The following is a 22,090-nucleotide window of genomic DNA, read 5'->3' on the forward strand; positions in this document are numbered from 1 at the left end:
TGTCTCAGTCCCAACCCTCGAACACAGCACCACCTTCCTAACCTGTAATCTTCTTCCTGACCTCTCTGCCCCGACCCCCACTACGGCCTATCACCCTCACCTTAATCTCCTTCCACCTATCGCATTTCCAACGCCCCTCCCCCAAGTCCCTCCTCCCTACCTTTTATCTTAGCCTGCTTGGCACACTTTCCTCATTCCTGAAGAAGGGTTCATGCCCGAAACGTCGATTCTCCTGTTCCTTTGATGCTGCCTGACCTGCTGCGCTTTTCCAGCAATACATTTTCAGCTCTGATCTCCAGCATCTGCAGTCCTCACTTTCTCCTTCATAGAAGCTCATAAAATTCTAACAGGACTAGACAGGTAGGTGTGTCCAGAACCAGAGGTCACATTCTGAGGATTCAGGATAGACCATTGAGGACAGAGATGAGACATTTCTTCACCCAGAGAGTGGTGAGCCTGTGGAATTAGTTATCACAGGGAGTAGCTGATGCCAAAACATTGAATGTATTCAAGAGGCAGGTAGCTATAGCAGTTGGGACAAATGGGATCAAAGGTTATGGGGAGAAAGCAGGTTTAGGCTGTTGAGTTGGATGATGAGACATGACTGTGATGAATGTTGAAGCAGGCTTGAATGGTCGAATGGCCTCCTCCTATCTCCTGTGTCTCTAAGAGACAGATTGAGACAAGTGAGACAGACAGGGCTCAGCAAATTCTCACTGAACTTTGCTGCCATCATGTGGAATCAGAACATTCAACAGGTCACAACAAATCACAATTCGTGAAATAAATTTGAATGGAATGAATTCTATTTGTGCTGTGACTGCAATGGTCTGCTAGAACTGCACTATTCTATCACACAGGCCTCACCAGTTAATCTTTATTAATACTGTTAACAGTGGAATAATTTCAGACAGACAATCAGAACAACACCAAGTGAAGAGAAAAGAGAAGGAAGGAAACCAAGAAGAGAGGAGTGAGGGAAGAGTGCGAGATTTGGCTGTGAAGGGAAATGAAAAGGAATATGGCACAGATGGAGAGCAAGAGCAAGAGAGACCCAATAGCCATCACCTGAAATTATATTAAACCTACTTGGCCCATCAAATATCCAACCCAAATGAAAGCAAAATACTCAGGTACAGGAAATCAGAGACAAACAGAAACTGCTGGAGAAAGTCAACAAGTCTGTCAGGCACCTACGGAAAGAAACAGAATTAATATTTTGAGTCCAGTGTGACTCTTCTTTCAAACTGAAAGGTGTTGGAAAGCAGATTCTTTATTTCCACTTTTGACAGAGAAGGAACCAAAAGACAAAAGGAGTTGTTGATAGTGGAGAATTAAAAAAAAAGAGATTTACAATGGGTTTAAAATTAAGGTGTGAGTGCGAGGGATTTGGTCCTTTCCAGAAATGCAAAATAATATAACACGGTCAGTTTCTGCAATACAGCACCGGAACAGGCTATTCGGCCCATGATGTTGTGCTGAGCATGATGCCAAATTAAACTAATCCCTTCTGCCTACCCTTGGTCCATATTGCTGCATGCCCTGCATATTCATGTGCTTATCTGAAAGTCCCTTAAATGCCCCTATCATATGTACCTCCATCGCCACCACCACTGGCAGCATTTTCCAGACTCCTACTACTGTGTGTGTGTGAAAAACCTGCTCCTCACATGAGATTAGATGAGATTCCCTACAGTGTGAAAACAGGCCCTTCAGCCCAACAAGTCCACACCGACCCTTCGAAGAGTAACCCACCCAGACCCATTTCCCTCTGACTAATACACCTAGCACTATGGGCAATTTAGCATGGCCAATTCACCTCACCTGCACATCTTTGGACTGTGGGAGGAAACCAGAGCACTCAGGAAACCCACGCAGACACGGGGAGAATGTGCAAACTCCACACAGTCAGTCACCCAAGGCTGGGATCAAACCTGGGACCAGAGTGTTGTGAGGCAGCAGTGCTAACCACTGAGCCACTGTGTCACCCACAAATCTCCTTTGAATTTTCCTCCCTCAACTTAAACGTATACCCCCTAGTTATAGACATTTCAACTCTGGGAATAAGATTCTGACCATCAACCTTAAGTTGAAACTGAGGTGTTGTTTCTCAAGCTAGCTTGGTGCTTTGTTGAAACACTGTCGCAGACCCAGGACAGAAATGTAAATAGATATGGAGCTGGAAAAGCACAGCAGTTCAGACAGCATCCAACTGGGGTGGGAGCCCAGAAATATATAGAGGGAGAGGGGTGGGACTGAGGTAAGGGTAGATGAGATGGTGATAGGTGGATGCTGGGTAGTGGTTTATTGTGATTGGTCAGTGGTAAGGGTGGAGCGAATAGATGAGTAGGAAGATGGACAGGTTAGGACAATTCAGGGAGGCGAGGAGGATGGGTGGGGATGGACATGGGATAAGACTGGGGCAGGAGGGATTTTGAAGCTGGTGAAAATCAACATTTAGGCCATTGGGCTGTAAGCTTCCCATGTGAAATATGAGGTGTTATACCTCCATTCTGTTTGGCCTCACTCTGATAGTGGAGGTGGCCAAGGATGGACATGTCGCTAGGGGAGTGGGAGGGGGAATTAAAGTGGATGGCTGGTCACCGAAATGTCAGCACGAGAGCAAAGAGGTTTATTGAAATGATGAGAACTGGGAGGTCAGGGACATTCCTACAGGCTGAGCAGAGGCCACCCAGTCAGTGTTTGCTCTTGCCATGGTAAAGAGTAATGCACTGTGAGCAGCGAATGCAGTGAACCAGGTTGAAAGAAATAGGATTGGGATACTGCTCCACCTGGTATGTGTATTTGAGGCTCTGGACAGTGAGGAGGGAGAAGGTGGATGGGCAAGTGTTATACCTTCTGCGATTACATGGCAAGGTGACATAGGAGTGAGGAAGTGTGAGGAGTTGTGGAGGAGTGGACAAGGGTGTCACAGAGGGAAGGCTGACCAGGAGGGGAGGGGATTACATGTTTGTCAGTGGCATCCAGCAGAAGCTGGTGGAAATGGCTAGCCTTAGCTGTCTAACTCAGCCTCGAACGGATTTAATGCCTCAATTCGAGCACTTGTTCAATTTCTGACAGCCCTACTGTTTCCAACAGTGTTAAAGCTGAATTGTCTCGAATCAGCAAGACTCCATTCTTTACCAGCAATAATGGTGCAGCATCGACAACCCCCCAGTTCCACCCCACTCCCAGGCCTGTTTTTAACAAGGTTTGGAAGATTGTGGTCAACACCTTCTCAATTTTCACTCTTACTTCCCTGAGTAACTGAGTGGGTCTCCTATCTGCACTAGCTGCCTCCTCCACTTTCAGCACCAGCAGCTTTTATATATCTCACATTTACCCATTTTCATCTCACCCGATACCACGGTAACCTGCCATAGCTTTAGTAGAGTTCATAGGATCCCTACAGTTTGGAAACAGGCTATTTGGCCCAACAAATCCATACCCACCCTCCGAAGAGTATCCCACCCAGACCCATTCCCCTAGCCCATTACCCAATAACCTACATATCCCTGAACACAATGGGCAACTTAGCATGGCCAATTCATCTAACCTGCACATCTTTGGACTGTGGGAGGAAACTGGAGCTCTCGGAGGAAACCCACACAGACACGGGGAGAATGTGCAAACTCCACACAGTCACTCAAAGCTGGAATCGAACTTGGGACTCTAGCGCTGTGAGGCAGCAGTGCTAACCACTGAGCCACAGTGCCGCCTCATTCTATTTTTTAGTAAAACAGATGCAAAGTGCACATGCCGTCTTCTCTATTTTGGTCTCCAATTGACCCTAAACTTCCCTGACAATTTGCTTCCTGTCCAGATGCGCAACAAAGAGCTTTTGATTCGAATCCTTTCTTATTGGTTATAATATTCCACAATTCTCTGGATGTGAGAAAAGTTCCAACGCATTTGAAAAAAATGCTTTTATTATTCAAAAGGGTTTATTTAAAATCACAAGCTTTGAGCGTAGCCCCTTTTCAGGTGAAGGGGCTGTAATTTGAAAGCTTGTGATTTCAGACAAACCTGTTGGACAATAACCATCATCAAATAGGGAGGGAGGTAGAAAGGAAGAAATTGCAGATCGGTTTGTTTAACATTGGCAATTGATAGAATTCATTATTAGGGAAGTAATGAGAGGACATTTGGAATATCAAAATAAAATCATGCTAACTCTGATGAATTGCATGAAAGGTAAATCATATTTGACTAATTTGCTAGAGTTCTTCAAAGTGAGTAACTATTGGTGATTAACCTGACATCTAATGTTGGAATAATATCAGAATCATTAAGGAAGGAAGTAATAGTGGAACATTTGGAAAATAATAATTTAATCAAGCAGAATCAGCATGGCTTCATGAAAGGGAAATTGTGTCTGACTGATTTATTAGAGATTTTCAAGGAAGTCTGAAACAGAGTGGAAAGAGTGGGATAAGTAGATTTGTTGTATTTGGACTTCCAGAAGACATTTGACAAGGTAGCTCAGAGAAGGTTAAGTCATAAGATAGGAGCCATGGTGTTGGAGGTAGCATATTGGTGCAGATAGAGAATTGGCTCATGGGCAGGAAACAGTGTGTGGGGATAAGGTGTATTTTTTCAGGTTGGCAAACTGTGATCAATCGGGTTCCATAAGGATCAGTGCTGGCCTCACAACTGTTTACAATATATATTAATGACTTGGAGGAAAACGGGAATGTACTGTAGCCAGATTTGTAGTCGACACAAAATTAGGTAGAAAGGCAAGTTATAGAGAGGAATGCAAAAGTTTACAGAGATATTATAGGGTTAAGAAAGTGGGCAAAAAATTGGCAACGGAGTATAATGTGGGAAAGTGAGATGTTATTCATTTTGGAAGGAAGAACAAAAGAACATGGAGCAAACAGCAGAAAACTGCGACACAAAGGGACTTGGGGGGGCTACTTCTCCACAAAACACAAGTGCAGCAGGTAATCAGGAAGGTGAGAGAGATGTTGGCCCTTATTTCAGGGGGTTGGAATATAAGAGTAGGGAAGTCTAACTGAAACTGTACAAAGTGCCGGTGAGACCCCATCTGGAGTACTGTTAGCAGTTTTGATTGCTTTATTTAAGGAAAGATACTGTTTCATTGGAGGAAGTTCAGAGAAGATTCACTTGGATGATCCCTGGTATGGAGGATTGTCTTATAAGTGAATGTTAAACAGATTAGGCCTCTACTCATTGGAATTTATAAGAATGAGAGGTGATCTCATTGAAACATACAATCAAAGGACATAGTCTCAGAATTAAGGGCACCTATTTAAGACTGAAACGAGGTGGAATTTCTTCTCTCAGAGAGTTGAGAGTTTCTGGAACTGTTCGGAAAGAGTTCTTGTGTATATTTAATGCTGAGATGGATAAATTCTTGATCATGAGGGGAATCAAGAGTTACAGGGAAAGCACAGCAAAGTGGATGTGAGGAATGCCAGATCAGCCATGCTTTTATTGAAAGCAAGCCAGGCTAAAGGGGCTGAACAGCCTATCTCTGTTCCTATTTCTTACGGTCTTAGAGATTCCAGCAGAAATCTCATCAGAGATCATAACAGTGATCCTAGGAATGATCACAGCAATGATTCCAAGAGTGAACGTAACAGTGGTGCTAACAGCGTTCCCAGCAGAATTCTTGAGAACAGGAGGCGGCTATTCAGCCCATCAAGCTAGCCCACCATTCAATACAATCATGACTGATCAAACACTTCAATGCCTTTTACTCTAATTTCCATAAACCCTGTGTAACCAGATATCTATCAATCCCTACTTTCAACAGAAACACTGAGCTCCCACAGTCCTCTGACTGGTAGAAATTTCCAAAGGTTCACAGATCACTTTGTGAACAATATCCTCCTCATTTTTGACCTAAGTTGCAACACCCTTATTCTTATATTGTATCCCCGGTTCTAGATTCCCTAAGCAGGAGAAACTTCATACCTGCACAGACAGGTGGGATTATGGTCAGCATTGACTGGTCTGGCTGAAGGGTCTGTTTCCACGCTATATGACTATGACTCTAAATAATTTCTTCTCATTTATTTTAAATCTGCTACCCCTCATCCTAAAACTATGACCTCTCATTCTAGGTTGTCCACATGAGGAAACATCCTCTCTACATCTACTTTGTCAATCCCTGTTCGCATCTTATATATCTCAATTCGATCACTTCCCATTCTGTTAAACTCCAGTGAGTACAGATAAAACTGCTCAATCACTTCATAAAACAAACTCCTTGTCTCTGGAATCAATCCAGATGCATGTCAATCCTATCTTTCGGAATCACTTCCCACAACTTACCCATTGCTGAAGTCAGACTCACCAGTCTATAGTTCCCAGGCTTCTCCTTATATCCCTTCTTAAACAAAGGCACAACATTAGCCACTCTCCAGTCCTGCAGTACCTCACCTTGTGGATGGTACAAGTATTTCTGCAAGGGGCCACACCATTTCCTCCCTGACTTCCCATAAAGTTCTGAGATCCACCTAGATCAGGTCCCAGAGATTTATCTACCTTTATATTTTCTAAGATCTTCATCTCTTCCTCTTCTGTAGTGTGAACTGTTTTCAAAACATCAATATTTATTTCCCTGCATTCTCTAGCCTTCATTTATTTCTCCACAGTAAAACCTGATGCAAAATATCTATTTAATATTTCCTGAGGTTCAACACAAAGATGACCTCTTTGATCCTTAAGGGACCCTACTCTCTCTGTAGTTGCTATCTTGCTCTTAATGTACTTGTAGAATGTTTTTGGATTATCCTTAGCCTTATTTGCCAAGGCTATCCCATATCCTCTCTTTGCCTTCCTGATCTCCCCCTAAAGGATGTCCTTCTACTCTTTATATTGTCCAGGAGATACATTTGAACCCATTAGATTTATCTCTGATTTATAATTCTTTTTTATTCTTGACTAGAACTTCAATATCTTTACTCATCCATTGTTTTCTAATCCAACAAGCCTTACCTTTCATTCCAAAGGGACATAATGCCTCTGAACTGTCATTAGCACACTTTTGAAAGTCTCCCATTATCAGATGTACCTGCGAACAGTCTATTCCAACCAATTTTTGTCTCATATCATTAAAATTTGCCTTACTCCAATTAAAAACTTTAATTTTTATGGAAGGCTTAACCTTTTCCATGACTACTTTAAAACAAATAGTCAAATTTCTCACTCGACCCAAAAAGTGTTCCCCTACTATCACTTTAGTCACTTGCCCTGTCTTATTACTCGAGAGAAGGCCAAGTTTTGCTCCTTCTCTAGTCAGAATATTTACATATCGATAAAGAAAATGTTCTTGAACACATTTAACAAATTCTTCACCATCCAAATCTTTAAGACTATGGTAGTCCCAGTCAATGTTTGCAAAATTAAAATCACCTAGCATTACAAACTTTTTATTATTACATATATCTCAGATCTATCTACATATTTGTTCCTCAATTTCCCTCTGACTATTTGGAGTCCTATAGTACAATCCTATAATTTCAACCCATGTATTTTCACTGGATGACTTTTCAGAAATATCTTCTCTCATTACAGCATAAATGTTTTCCTTAATCAAAATCCCCACTCCCCCTCCTCTTTTGCTTCTCTATCTTCCTATAGCATCTGAAACCCAGCATTGAGCTTCCAGTCCTTATCCATTCCTCAGCCAACTTTGTGTAACAACTATGATATCCCAATCCCATGTTCATCAGTCTTTCTATAAGATCCCTTGCATTGAAATAAGTGTAGTTTAATTCTTCATAGTTATTTTGTTCTCTGACTTGCACTTTTCTGTCTTTTCTAATTAACTTGTTCTTTTCAGATTCAAAACCATCCTCATTTATTTTTCTATTTCCTCTGCTACTTAGGATCCCTCTACTCCATCTCTCAAATAGTTTACCGTCTCCCTTAATAGAATTAGTAAATCTTCCTGCAAGGATATTAGTTCCTTTATGATACAGATGGAACCGTTCCTTTTTGAACTGGTCTTTTCTGTCACAGAAGAAATCCCAATGATCCAAGATCCCAAATTCCTGAACATTATACCATCTCTTCAGCCAATGATTTATCTCTTATCTTTTTATTCTTTCCCTCATTTGACTTTAGCAATAGAGAAAAAACTAGAGATGACTACTTTTCAGATTCTGCTTTTTAATCTTCTACCTAACCTCTTATATTTACTCTGTAAAGCCTCAAATTTCTTCCCCTAACTATGTCATTCCTACCAATGTGTATAATAGCTTCCAGTTTCTCACTCTCATTATACAAGAGGGATGAGTTGTACCTTAATTAGGTGGGGGAGCAGCATTCTGGCAGGCAGGTTTGCCACTGCAACACAGGGGTGTTTAAACTAAGTAGTGGGGAGGAGGGGACAAATGGCACGGTGGCACAGTGGTTAGCACTGCTGCCTCACAGCGCCAGAAACCCGGGTTCAATTCCCGCCTCAGGCAACTGTCTGTGTGGAGTTGGCACATTCTCCCCGTGTCTGCGGGGGTTTCCTCTGGGTGCTCCGGTTTCCTCCCATAATCCAAAAATGTGCAGGTTAGGTGAATTGCCATGGTAAATTGCCCATAGTGTTAGGTGAAGGGGTAAAAGGTAGTGAAATGGATCTGGGTGGGTTGCTCTTCGGAGGGTCGGTGTGGACTTGTTGGGCCGAAGGGCCTGTTTCGACACTAAGTAATCTTAAAAAAACCTGAAAATTCAGGAAGGAAGTTAAAGGGAAAGTGGGAATAAGAGAAATTAAGAAAGACAACAGAATCAAATGGAGCAGAAAACTCAAGAAGGGTTCATACAGTATGGCCAAGTGAAGTAAGGATTGATAGGAAGGGTGACGGGAGTAACAAATTAAAAATATTATATATGAATGCACAAAGCATAAGAAATAAGGTGGATGAGCTTGAGGCTCAGTTGGAAATTGGCAGGTCCGATGTTGTGGGGATAACTGAGACGTGGCTTCAAGTGGACAGGGCCTGGGAAATGAATATTCAAGGCTATACGTGCTATTGAAAGGACAGACTGACGGGCAGAGTGGGTGAGGAATGATATTCAGTCCCTTACAAGGGGGGGGAATCAGGTGATGTAGAGTCAGTATGGATAGAGCTGAGGAATTCTAAGGGTATAAAAACCCTATCTACAGGCCCCCAAACAGTGGTCTGGATGTAGGGTGTAAGTTGAATAAGGAGTTGAAATTGGCCTGTCGCAAAGGTATTACTACAGTTGTTCTGGGGGATTTCAACATGCAGGTAGACCGGGAGAAACAGGATGGTAGTGGACTCCAGGAAAGGGAGTTTGTGGAGTGCCTCCAAGACGGATTCTTAGAACACCTTGTACTGAATTCAAGAGTCGTGAAGTGATGTTGCAACTGTACAGGACTTTGGTTAGGCCACATTTGGAGTACTGTGTGCAGTACTTTAGGAAAGATGTGGAAGCTTTGGAGAGGGTGCAGAGGAGATTTACCAAGATGTTGCCTGGAATGGAAAATAGGTCGTATGAGGATAGGTTGAGAGTGCTAGGCCTTTTCTCATTGGAACGGCGAAGGATGAGGGGTGACTTGATAGAGGTTTATAAGATGATCAGGAGAATAGATGGAGTAGACAGTCAGTGACTTTTTCCCCGGGTACAAGAGAGAGTGTTACAAGGGGACATAAATTTAAGGTGAAGGGTGGAAGGTATAGGGGGGATGTCAGGGGTAGGTTCTTTACCCAGAGAGTGGTGGGGGCATGGAATGCGCTGCCTGTGGGAGTGGCAGAGTCAGCATCATTGGCGACCTTTAAGCGGCAATTGGATAGGTACATGGATGGGTGCTTAAGCTAGGACAAATGTTCGGCACAACATCGTGGGCCGAAGGGTCTGTTCTGTGCTGTATTGTTCTATGTTCTATGTTATACCAGGGAGAAAGCAATTCTGGATCTGGTGTTGTACAATGAACCGGATTTAATCAGGGAGCTTGAAGTAAAGGAGCCATTAGGAGGTAGTGACCATAATATGATAAGTTTAATTTGCAATTTGAGAGGGAGAAGGGAGAATCGGAAGTGTCAATATTGCAGTTAAACAAAGGGATCTATGGAGCTATGAGGGAGGAGCTGGCCAAAGTTGGTGCAATACCCTAGCGGGGATGGCAGTGGAACAGCAATGGCAGGTATTTCTGGGTATAATGCAGAAGGTGCAGGATCAGTTCATTCCAAAGAGGAAGAAAGATCCTAAGGGGAGGCAGGGGCGGCCGTAGCTGACGAGGCAAGTTAAGGACTGTATAAAGATTAAGGAGAAGTATAACAAAGCAAAGATGAGTGGGAAACCAGTGGACTGGGAAACTTTAAAAGAGCAACAGAGGATAACTAAAAAGGCAATACACAGAGAAAACATGAGGTTCGAAGGCAAACTGGCCAAAAATATAAAGGAGGATAGTAAAAGCTTTTTCAGGGTGAAAAGAAAAAATAATGGTTAAGACTAAAATTGGTCCCTTGAAGACAGAAACAGGTAAATTTATTATGGGGAACAAGGAAATGGCAGAATAGTTGAATAGGTACTTTGGATCTGTCTTCACTGGGAAAGACACAAGCAATCTCCCAGATGTAATAGTGGCTGAAGGACTTGGGTAATGGATAGTCTGAAGGGAATTTATATTAGGCAGGAAATGGTGTTGGAGAGACTGTTAGGTCTGAAGGCTGATAAGTCCCTGGGACCTGCATCCCAGGGTACTTAAGGTGGCTCTAGAAATTATGGACACATTGGTAATCATTTTCCAATGTTCTATAGATTCAGGATCAGTTCCTGCGGATTGGAGGGCGGCTAATGCTGTCCCACTTTTCAAGAAAAGAGAGAAAACAGGGAATTATAAACTGGTTAGCCTGATGTCAGTGGTGAGAAAGATGCTGGAGTCAATTATAAAAGACGGAATTACGACTCATTTGGACAGCAGTAACAGGATGGGTCAGAGTCAGCATGGATTTACGAAGGGGAAATTGTGCTTGACTAATCTTCTAGAATTTTTTGAGGATGTAACTATGAAGGTGGACAAGGGACAGCCAGTGGGTGTAGTGTACCTGGACTTTCAGAAAGCCTTTGATAAAGTGTCACATAGAAGATTAGTGAGCAAAATTAGGGCACATAGAATTGGGGGCAAAACACTGACTTGGATTGAAAATTGGCTGGCTGTCAGGAAGCAAAGAGTAGTGATCAACGGGTCCCTTTCAGAATGGCAGGCGGTGACCAGTGGGGTACCGCAAGGTTCGATATTGGGACCACAGCTGTTTACAATGTACATCAATGATATAGATGATGGTATTAAAAGTAATATTAGCAAATTTGCTGATGACACAAGGCAGGGTGAAATGTGAGGAGGATGTTAGGAGAATACAGGGTGACCTGGACAGGCTAGATGAGTGGACGGATGCATGGCAGATGCAGTTTAATGTGGATAAATGTGAGGTTAGCCACTTTGGTGGCAAGAACAGGAAGGCAGATTACCACCTAAATGGAGTTAGGTTAGGTAAAGGGGCAGTACAACGAGATCTAGGTGTTCTTGTACATCGATCAATGAAAGCAAGCATGCAAGTACAGCAGGCAGTGAAGAAAGCTAATGGTATGGTAACCTTCATAACAAGAGGAACTAAATATAGGAGTCCATTCTGTGTCCATTCTGCAGCTGTACAGGGCCCTGATGAGACCGCACCTGGAGTATTGTGTGCAGTTTTGGTCTCCAAATTTGAGGAAGTACAGAAGTATGGACTTCTTACCAGAGTTATACAGGACCTTGATGAGACCACACCTAGAGTATTCCATGCAGTTTTGTTCTCCCTAAGAAAGGACACACTTACCATAGAGGGAGCACAGCAGAGGTTCACTAGAGTGATACCAGGGATGGCAGGACTGTTCTGTGAGGAGTGATTAGTCCAATTGGAGCTGTACTCATGACAGCTTAACTGATTGCTCAGTTATTAATTAAAGCACCTCTTTCACATTCTGTCTCAAAGTCATATTTTTACCTAAATTCTCAGTTACTCAATTTGACTTGGTCTGAATCTCACCAGAGGTGTCCATTCTCTCTCTGACCATGTGACCTTGTCAAGCCCAGCAGTGATTGCAGAGATGCTTCCAGTAGTGATAGAGTTTTTTGAATAAGCAACAAAGAGGATTGATGAGGGAAAAGCAGTAGATGAGATCTATATGGACTTCAGTAAGACGTTTGACAAGATTCCCATGGGAGACTGATTAGCAATGTTAGATCTCATGGAATACAGGGAGAACTAGCCATTTGGATACAGAACTGGCTCAAAAGTAGAAGGTGGTGGAGGCCTGTGACCAGTGGAGTGCCATAAGGATCGGTGCTGGATCTTCTACTTTTGTCATTTACATAAATGATTTGGATGCGAGCATAAGTTTGCAGATGACACCAAAATTGGAGGTGTAGTGGACAACGAAGAGGGTTACCTCAGATTACAACAGGATCTGGACCAAATAGGCCAACGGGCTGAGAAGTGGCAGATGGAGTTTAATTCAGATAAATGCAAAGTGCTGCATTTTGGGAAAGCAAATCTTAGCAGGACTTATACACTTAATGGTAAGGTCCTAGGGAGTGTTGCTGAACAAAGAGACCTTGGAGTGCAGGTTCCCTTCCTATCGGAAAGATGTTGTGAAACTTGAAAGGGTTCAGAAAAGATTTACAAGGATGTTGCCAGGGTTGGAGGATTTGAGCTACAGGGAGAGGCTGAACAGGCTGGGGTTGTTTTCCCTGGAGCGTCGGAGGCTGAGGGGTGACCTTCTAGAGGTTTACAAAATTATGAGGGCATGGATAGGGTAAATAGACAAAGTCTTTTCCCTGGGGTCAGGGAGTCCAGAACTAAAGGACATAGGTTTAGGGTGAGAGGGGAAAGACATAAAAGAGACCTAAAGGGGCAACTTTTTCACGCAGAGGGTAGTACGTGTATGGAATGAGCTGCCAGAGGAAGTCGTGGAGTCTGGTACAATTGCATCATTTAAAAGGCATCTGGATGGGTATATGAATAGGAAGGGTTTGGAGGGATATGGGTCGGTGCTGGCATGTGGGACTAGATTGGGTTGGGATATCTGGTCTGCATGGACGGGTTGGACCAAAGGGTCTGTTTCCGTGCTGTACATCTCTATGACTCGATGTACAAAGACACCCAGAGCCCTCTGGGTCACAGCACCCTCACTATCAGACAATGCTGCAGGGAATGATGCAGGAAACCACCACACTAGTTAACACCTGTGCTCTCTGTTTTGTAGATACCTTCCAATTCATCTTGTGTTTACATGATCAAGTCGACATGAGGGTCCAGTATTAAATCTTCAGAAAGTCAATGTATATAACAGCCATTGGATTAGCATCATCTACATGTTTTGTTAAATTTCAAACATTTTAATAAGGCAAGTAAAATGTCACTTACATTTTGAGAAACGTTGCTGTTAATGGTTTACTATAAACCTCATATCTAGGTAGATGCAGGGTGAAATTACCCTGTGTATACACAGGGAGCAGGGCGAACATGGTGGGGGAGGAGTGTAAACAGTGAGCAGGGTGCACAGGGTGGGGGAGGTGTGTACACAGTGAGCAGGGCGCACAGGGTGGGGGAGGTGTGTACACAGTGAGCAGGGCGCACAGGGTGGGGGAGGTGTGTACACAGTGAGCAGGGCGCACAGGGTGGGGGAGGTGTGTACACAGTGAGCAGGGCGCACAGGGTGGGGGAGGTGTGTACACAGTGAGCAGGGCGCACAGGGTGGGGGAGGTGTGTACACAGTGAGCAGGGCGCACAGGGTGGGGGAGGTGTGTACACAGTGAGCAGGGCGCACAGGGTGGGGGAGGTGTGTACACAGTGAGCAGGGCGCACAGGGTGGGGGAGGTGTGTACACAGTGAGCAGGGCGCACAGGGTGGGGGAGGTGTGTACACAGTGAGCAGGGCGCACAGGGTGGGGGAGGTGTGTACACAGTGAGCAGGGCGCACAGGGTGGGGGAGACAGGGAGCAGGATGTACAGGGTGAGGGAGGTGTATACACAGGGAGCAGGATGTACAGGGTGAGGGAGGTGTATACACAGGGAGCAGGATGTACAGGGTGAGGGAGGTGTATATACAGGGAGCAGGATGTACAGGGTGAGGGAGGTGTGTACTCAGGGAGCAGGATGTACAGTGTGAGGGAGGTGTAAACACAGGGAGCAGGATGTACAGGGTGAGGGAGGTGTATATACAGGGAGCAGGATGTACAGGGTGAGGGAGGTGTATATACAGGGAGCAGGATGTACAGGGTGATGGAGGTGTGTACTCAGGGAGCGGGGTGTACAGGGTGAGGGAGGTGTATACACAGGGAGCTGGACGTACAGTATGAGTGAGGTGGATACACAGGGAACAGGGTGTACAGCGTGGGGGACGTGTATACACAGGGAGCAGGGTGTACAGGGTGTGGGAGGTGTGTACACAGGGAGCAGGGTGTACAGGGTGGGGGAGTTGTGTACACAGGGAGCAGGGTGTACAGGGTGGGGGAGGCGTATATACTGGGAGCAGGCTGTTCAGGGTGAGGAAGGTGTATACACAGGGAACAGGGTGTACGGGGTGGGGAGGTATATACACAAGGAGCAGAGTGTACAGGGTGAGGGAGGTGTATGCACAGGGAGCCGGATGTACAGGGTGAGGGAGGCGTACACACAGGGAGCAGGATGTACAGGGTGGGGCAGGTGTGTACACAAGGAACAGGGTGTACAGGGTAGGGGAGGCGTATATACAGGGAGCAGGGTGTACAGGAGAAGGGAGGTATATACATAGGGAGCTGGGTGTACAGGGTGGGTGTGGCGTATACATAGGGAGCTGGGTGTACAGGGTGGGAGTGGCGTATACACAGTGAGCAGGGTGAGGGAGATGTATACACAGGGAACAGGCTGTACAGGGTGGGGGAGGTGTATGCACAGGGAGCAGAGTGTACAGGGTGAGGGAGGTTATGCACAGGGAGCAGAGTGTACAGGGTGAGGGAGGTGTATACTCAGGGAACAGGCTGTACAGGGTGAGGGACGTGTATGCACAGGGAGCAGAGTGTACAGGGTGAGGGAGATGTATGCACAGGGAACAAGGTGTACAGAGTTAGGTAGGTATATACGGACGGAGCAGGGTGTACAGGGTGAGTGTGGTGTATATATAGGGAGCAGGGTATACAGGGTGAGGGAGGTGTATACACAGGGAGCAGGTTGTCCATGGTGGGTGAGGTGTGTACACAGGGAGCAGGGTGTAGAGGGTGAGGGAGGTGCATACACAGGGTGTACAGAGTGAGGTAGGTGTATACACAGGGAGCAGGTTGTCCATGGTGGGTGAGGTGTATACACAGGGAGCAGGCTGTACTGGGTGGGGGAAGTGTGTACACAGGGAGCACGGTGTACAGGGTGAGAGAGGTGTATACACATGGTGCAGGGGTTGCAGGGTGTACAGGGTGAGGGAGATTTATACACAGGGAACAAGGTGTACAGGGTTAGATAGGTGTATACGGACGGAGCAGGGTGTACAGGGTGAGTGTGGTGTATACATAGGGAGCAGGATATACAGGGTGAGGGAGGTGTATACACAGGGATCAGGGTGTACAGGATGGGAGAGTTGTATACACAGGGAGCAGGGTGTACAGGGTGGGGGAGGTGTATTCACAGGGAGCAGGGTGTACAAGGTGAGGGAGGTGTATAGACAGGGAGCAAAATGTACTGGGTGAGGGAGGTGTATACACAGGGAGCAGGCTGTACTGGGTGGGGGAGGTGTGTACACAGGGAGCACGGTGTACAGGGTGAGGGAGGTGTATACACAGGGAGCACGGTGTACAGGGTGAGGGAGGTGTATACACATGGTGCAGGGGGTGCAGGGTGTACAGGGTGGGGGAGGTTTATAGACAGGGAGCAGGGTGTACAGGGTCGGGGAGGTGTATACTCAGGGAGCAGGGTGTGGGAGGTGTATACACAGGGAGCAGGGTGTACAGGGTCGGGGAGGTGTATACTCAGGGAGCAGGGTGTGGGAGGTGTATACACAGGGAGCAGGGTGTACAGGGTGAGGGAGGTGGAGATACATGGTGCAGGGTGTACAGGGTGGGGGAGGTGTATAGACAAGGAGCAGGGTGTACAGGGTCGGGGAGGTGTATACTCAGGGAGCAGGGTGTGGGAGGTGTATACACAGGGAGCAGGGTTTACAGGGTCGGGGAGGTGTATATTCAGGGAGCAGGGTGTGGGAGGTGTATACATAGGGAGCAGGGTATACAGGGTGAGGGAGGTGTATACTCAGGGAGCAGGGTGTGGGAGGTGTATACACAGGGAGCAGGGTGTACAGGGTGGGGGAGGTGTATACTCAGGGAGGAGGGTGTACAGGGTCAGGGAGGTGTATACTCAGGGACCAGGGTGTGGGAGGTGTATACACAGGGAGCAGGGTGTACAGGGTGGGGGAGGTGTATACTCAGGGAGGAGGGTGTACAGGGTCAGGGAGGTGTATACTCAGGGACCAGGGTGTGGGAGGTGTGTACACAGGGAGTTGGGGGGTGGAGGCGTGTACTACACGGGGAGCGGGGGTGGAGGCGTGTACTACACGGGGAGCGGGGGTGGAGGCGTGTACTACACGGGGAGCGGGGGTGGAGGCGTGTACTACACGGGGAGCGGGGGTGGAGGCGTGTACTACACGGGGAGCGGGGGTGGAGGCGTGTACTACACGGGGAGCGGGGGTGGAGGCGTGTACTACACGGGGAGCGGGGGTGGAGGCGTGTACTACACGGGGAGCGGGGGTGGAGGCGTGTACTACACGGGGAGCGGGGGTGGAGGCGTGTACTACACGGGGAGCGGGGGTGGAGGCGTGTACTACACGGGGAGCGGGGGTGGAGGCGTGTACTACACGGGGAGCGGGGGTGGAGGCGTGTACTACACGGGGAGCGGGGGTGGAGGCGTGTACTACACGGGGAGCGGGGGTGGAGGCGTGTACTACACGGGGAGCGGGGGTGGAGGCGTGTACTACACGGGGAGCGGGGGTGGAGGCGTGTACTACACGGGGAGCGGGGGTGGAGGCGTGTACTACACGGGGAGCGGGGGTGGAGGCGTGTACTACACGGGGAGCGGGGGTGGAGGCGTGTACTACACGGGGAGCGGGGGTGGAGGCGTGTACTACACGGGGAGCGGGGGTGGAGGCGTGTACTACACGGGGAGCGGGGGTGGAGGCGTGTACTACACGGGGAGCGGGGGTGGAGGCGTGTACTACACGGGGAGCGGGGGTGGAGGCGTGTACTACACGGGGAGCGGGGGTGGAGGCGTGTACTACACGGGGAGCGGGGGTGGAGGCGTGTACTACACGGGGAGCGGGGGTGGAGGCGTGTACTACACGGGGAGCGGGGGTGGAGGCGTGTACTACACGGGGAGCGGGGGTGGAGGCGTGTACTACACGGGGAGCGGGGGTGGAGGCGTGTACTACACGGGGAGCGGGGGTGGAGGCGTGTACTACACGGGGAGCGGGGGTGGAGGCGTGTACTACACGGGGAGCGGGGGTGGAGGCGTGTACTACACGGGGAGCGGGGGTGGAGGCGTGTACTACACGGGGAGCGGGGGTGGAGGCGTGTACTACACGGGGAGCGGGGGTGGAGGCGTGTACTACACGGGGAGCGGGGGTGGAGGCGTGTACTACACGGGGAGCGGGGGTGGAGGCGTGTACTACACGGGGAGCGGGGGTGGAGGCGTGTACTACACGGGGAGCGGGGGTGGAGGCGTGTACTACACGGGGAGCGGGGGTGGAGGCGTGTACTACACGGGGAGCGGGGGTGGAGGCGTGTACTACACGGGGAGCGGGGGTGGAGGCGTGTACTACACGGGGAGCGGGGGTGGAGGCGTGTACTACACGGGGAGCGGGGGTGGAGGCGTGTACTACACGGGGAGCGGGGGTGGAGGCGTGTACTACACGGGGAGCGGGGGTGGAGGCGTGTACTACACGGGGAGCGGGGGTGGAGGCGTGTACTACACGGGGAGCGGGGGTGGAGGCGTGTACTACACGGGGAGCGGGGGTGGAGGCGTGTACTACACGGGGAGCGGGGGTGGAGGCGTGTACTACACGGGGAGCGGGGGTGGAGGCGTGTACTACACGGGGAGCGGGGGTGGAGGCGTGTACTACACGGGGAGCGGGGGTGGAGGCGTGTACTACACGGGGAGCGGGGGTGGAGGCGTGTACTACACGGGGAGCGGGGGGAGGTGTATACACGGGGAGCAGGGTGTACAGGGTGGGGGAGGCGTGTACACGGGGAGCAGGGTGTACAGGGTGGGGGCTTGTGGCAGTACTTGCTTTCAGCCTCTGATGGGGGTTCCTTTCATTCCCCAGGTGAATGAGTGATGTCCACCATTTGGTGTTTCCTCATTGTTTCCGTCCGGGCCACCCTGGCTTCACCACCGATTGACAGCACCATGTTAACGTTACCTTTCAGCCCAGGATGTGGCAGTACTTGCTTTCAGCCTCTGATGGGGGTTCCTTTCATTCTCCAGGTGAATGAGTGATGTCCACCATTTGGTGTTTCCTCATTGTTTCCGTCCGGGCCACCCTGGCTTCACCACCGATTGACAGCACCATGTTAACGTTACCTTTCAGCCCAGGACAGTTGAAGCCCACATCCCCCTCTCGCAGCATTCCGGACACTCAGCTCCTTGCCCAGGGGGTATTACTGAGTGTGAGCACCGTGCCACCCCTCACCGTTGAATTGGACGTGTTCCGGAACCGTCCGGTCCATTCCTCTCGAGTTCATTTTCAGAGTCAGGGTCTGGGCAAGCCCCCGGCCAGCGCCAGCAGCACTTGGCCGCTGCCCAGTCACCTGAGTCCCCGCCTGAAGAGGCACACCCAAGGGACGCAACACCAGGGTCAGTTCTCCGTCTGTGACAAGGAGAATCGATGGGTGCTGGACAAAAAGGTGGCCTTGGACATTCGTGGCCGTAAGGTGGACGTACTGTCCCATTTCTACGTGAACGGAACTCTGGTGAGGCAGATGTTTTACGAGACCACGTGCAGGAGGAGGAAGCCCACACGGCAGGGCTGTCGGGGCATCGACTATCGCCACTGGAGCTCTCACTGCGACACCACGGACAGTCACGTTCACGCCTTGGTGCTGGACAACAATCACACCCGGTGGAACTTCATCCGGATTAGGACAGCGTGTGTCTGTGTGCTCACCAGGAAAACCTGGCTACCATGACCCAGCAGCAGCTCGCCCACCCTACCTCAGTGTAAATTATTGCCCTAACTTATACCAACTGCATGGTGATATTTATATTCTGACAATTTATCCTTAATTTATTAAAACATTTTGGAAAAGATCCACGTGCATTGATTTTTCAGCCCCCCGTGTCACACTGCCCTGATTTATAAGTCTTTGCTGCTTTATTTAATCTCTGGTCTTCCCTAACTCCAGTGTGCAGCTTCAGTCCGTCTGAGCTCCTTACATGATAACCAGCCTCCAAATCACATCCGATTATGCAGAGATTGAGGACGGACTGTCCTAAACCGCAGTGAGAGGCTTAAACTTTCATCAGATTAATACAGAGCTAGGAAGGTATAGTTTGCAAAAGTATATCGGAAAAATCAAATCAAAGGTTTAATGGTGAAACAGTGACAAAATAAAAACAATCTTCAAAATGTAATAGAAACAGAGAATGCGAGAGAAACTTAGTAAGCCTGGCAGCATCTGTGGAGAGAAAAATACAGTTAGTGTTTCAAGTCCAGTGACCCCAAATACCACATTCTGTTGACAGATAAAAATCATGCTGGGAAGAGATTGCTGCCTGGCTAGGCAGCGTTTTAAACACGTGAACACCTTAAACAGGCTTCCGATCCCGGTTAATAGATGGAAAAAACAAAACTTGGATGATTTGGTCATGGGGGAAAGAGCACCTATTGGTAAAAATAAATAAAAGAAGGATATAAAATGATCCTTTTTCTTTCCCTCACCTTTAGTGTGGCCTTGCTGGGGAATTGAACATAATTTGAGTAATTGGAAACACTGGTGATTTAATCTATGAACTGGTGGTTCATCGACTAGAAACACCATGAATAGTTTGGTGATGGAAAGCTGCTTGATTGTGTATGATGACACTTCCAGATATTAAAAAAAACCCAACTATAATAAGGTGAATAGGAAGCTAATAAAGAGCAAGGAAATAGAAATGACAGAAAGTCATCCAGTAATCGGAAAACAGATTCTAACAGTTTCTCAAGTGTCTACACAATTTTCTTTTGAAATATTTCACTGTCTCCACTTCCAACCTCCTGTGTTTTAATCATTACCATTCATAGTATAAGATTTGTTCTTCATGTTTCTCCAGCACCTCCTGCTCAAACCCTTCTGTCCTCTAGACCTCATATCAGCAACTCACAGAAACAACCTCTCTTTGTCAATCTTATCCATATTTCTACTCATCTTGTACACCTCGATCAAAAATTTGTGTTTACGCCTTTATGTTAACTGCTGATCTTTTCCCATACTCTTCTTTTCCAGCCTTATTTTTCTTAACGTCCCCCCACAACATATTGTATTTTGCATGGTTTATGCATGAAGAAGTCATCTAACATGGGTCATCCATCCACTTTTTTAGTTTACATATGTTTAGAAACAATTCAGAGAAGGTTCATGGGATTCACTGCTAGGATGAAGGCCTTATCTTATGAAGAAAGATTGAAAAGGCTGGGCCTTTGGAGTTCAGTAATTGCATTTAAAACATAAAATCCTGAGATGGCTGTATTGGGTGAGGGTGAGGATGAGGATGTTTCCTCTTCTGAGGGAAATTAGAACAAGGATAAGAATTATTAGTTTAAGAATAAGAGGTCTCTCTTTCAAGACTGAGATAAGGAGATTTTTTCTCTCTCAGGAACTTATTAGAATGTAGAATACTTTTATGATCTCTACAGTTCAGGTAGAGGCCATTTGGCCTGTTGAGTCTGCACGGACCCTCTGAAGAGCATCTCACCCACCCATCCCTCCACCCCATCCCAGCACTTCCCATGGCTAATCAACATAACCTGCACAGCCCTGGATACCACAGGGCAATTTAGCATGGCCAATCCATCTAACCTGCACATCTTTGGACTGTGAGAGGAAACTGGAGCACCCAATGGAAACCCACACTTTCACGAAGAGAACATGCAAGCAGCACACAAACAGTCACCCGATGCTGATATCGAACCCGGGTCATTGATGCTGCAAGGTAGTAGTGGAGCCACCGTACCATCCAGAAGATATTGAAGGCTGGGTGTTGAAGTTTACTCAAGGCTCAGTTTGGTAAATGTTTGAGAGATTAGTGAGTTAGTGGTTAAGGTGGGCTGGGTCAGGGAGAATGCAGGGAAGTGGAGCTAAGACCACAATCTGATCAGCTACCATCTTATCAAAAGGTTCAAAGAACTGAATTAGTCTACTCCTGCTAAGTGCTATGTTCCTAGATTCTCTATCTCCCTCATCATCTGTGGACCACAGAATTTAGTTCCCCTGCCTTTCTCTCTTGTTGGGAGGTACATTGTCTGGACATCGTTTCCATAACAATCACCCATTGTTCTATTCCAGTTTCTCATGCCAGTCTTTGGTTCCATTTGAATCCAGTTAAACTTCTTCACATCACATTCATATAATCAGACAGTACAAAAGACATTGACTCGTACACCCCAAAATACACTACAATCTTAAAAAGTCCCAATTTCCTGCACTAGATCCATAGCTTTGAATGTTATGATCTTCAAGTGCACATCCAAGTACTTCTTAAAGGTTTATCTTCTCAGGCAAACCTTTCTTGTTAATTTATGCCCCATGTCATTGACCATCCAACTAAGGGAAACAGCTGGTTTCTATTCACCCTGTCAATGCCCCTCATAGTCTTGTACATCTCTAACAGGTTCACCCCTCTATAAAACATCCATGCTCAAAAGGAAACAACCCAAGCTTACCAAGCACTGCTCATAGCTAACGTGTTTCATCCCAGGTAACATGAAAACTTGAGGAGCAGGAGCCAGTACAGGCTCAGTCAGAGCAGCAGTGGCAGAGGACTGGATCATGCTCAGTCAGTGTGGGAGTGGGAGATGATTGGAGTAGATGGAACATTTTCGGAATCCAGAAGCAGAGCTCT

General features: G+C 47.4%; 1 protein-coding gene across 1 annotated transcript in view; it reads left to right on the forward strand.

The window, feature by feature from the left end:
- LOC122563343 (beta-nerve growth factor-like) overlaps positions 1 to 19,458 on the forward strand; it is a 24,775-nt gene extending 5,317 nt beyond the window's left edge. The window contains exons 2-4 of the mRNA XM_043717096.1: positions 13,240 to 13,380; positions 18,315 to 18,396; positions 18,558 to 19,458. Of these exons, the coding sequence (XP_043573031.1) occupies positions 18,326 to 18,396; positions 18,558 to 19,176 (690 nt within the window). The 5' untranslated portion in view covers positions 13,240 to 13,380; positions 18,315 to 18,325 and the 3' untranslated portion in view covers positions 19,177 to 19,458. The remainder of the gene's footprint in view (positions 1 to 13,239; positions 13,381 to 18,314; positions 18,397 to 18,557) is intronic.
- The last annotated feature ends 2,632 nt before the right edge of the window (positions 19,459 to 22,090 follow it).

The sequence above is a fragment of the Chiloscyllium plagiosum genome, chromosome 26, assembly GCF_004010195.1.
Source record: "Chiloscyllium plagiosum isolate BGI_BamShark_2017 chromosome 26, ASM401019v2, whole genome shotgun sequence".
NCBI classification, from domain to species: Eukaryota; Metazoa; Chordata; class Chondrichthyes; order Orectolobiformes; family Hemiscylliidae; genus Chiloscyllium; species Chiloscyllium plagiosum.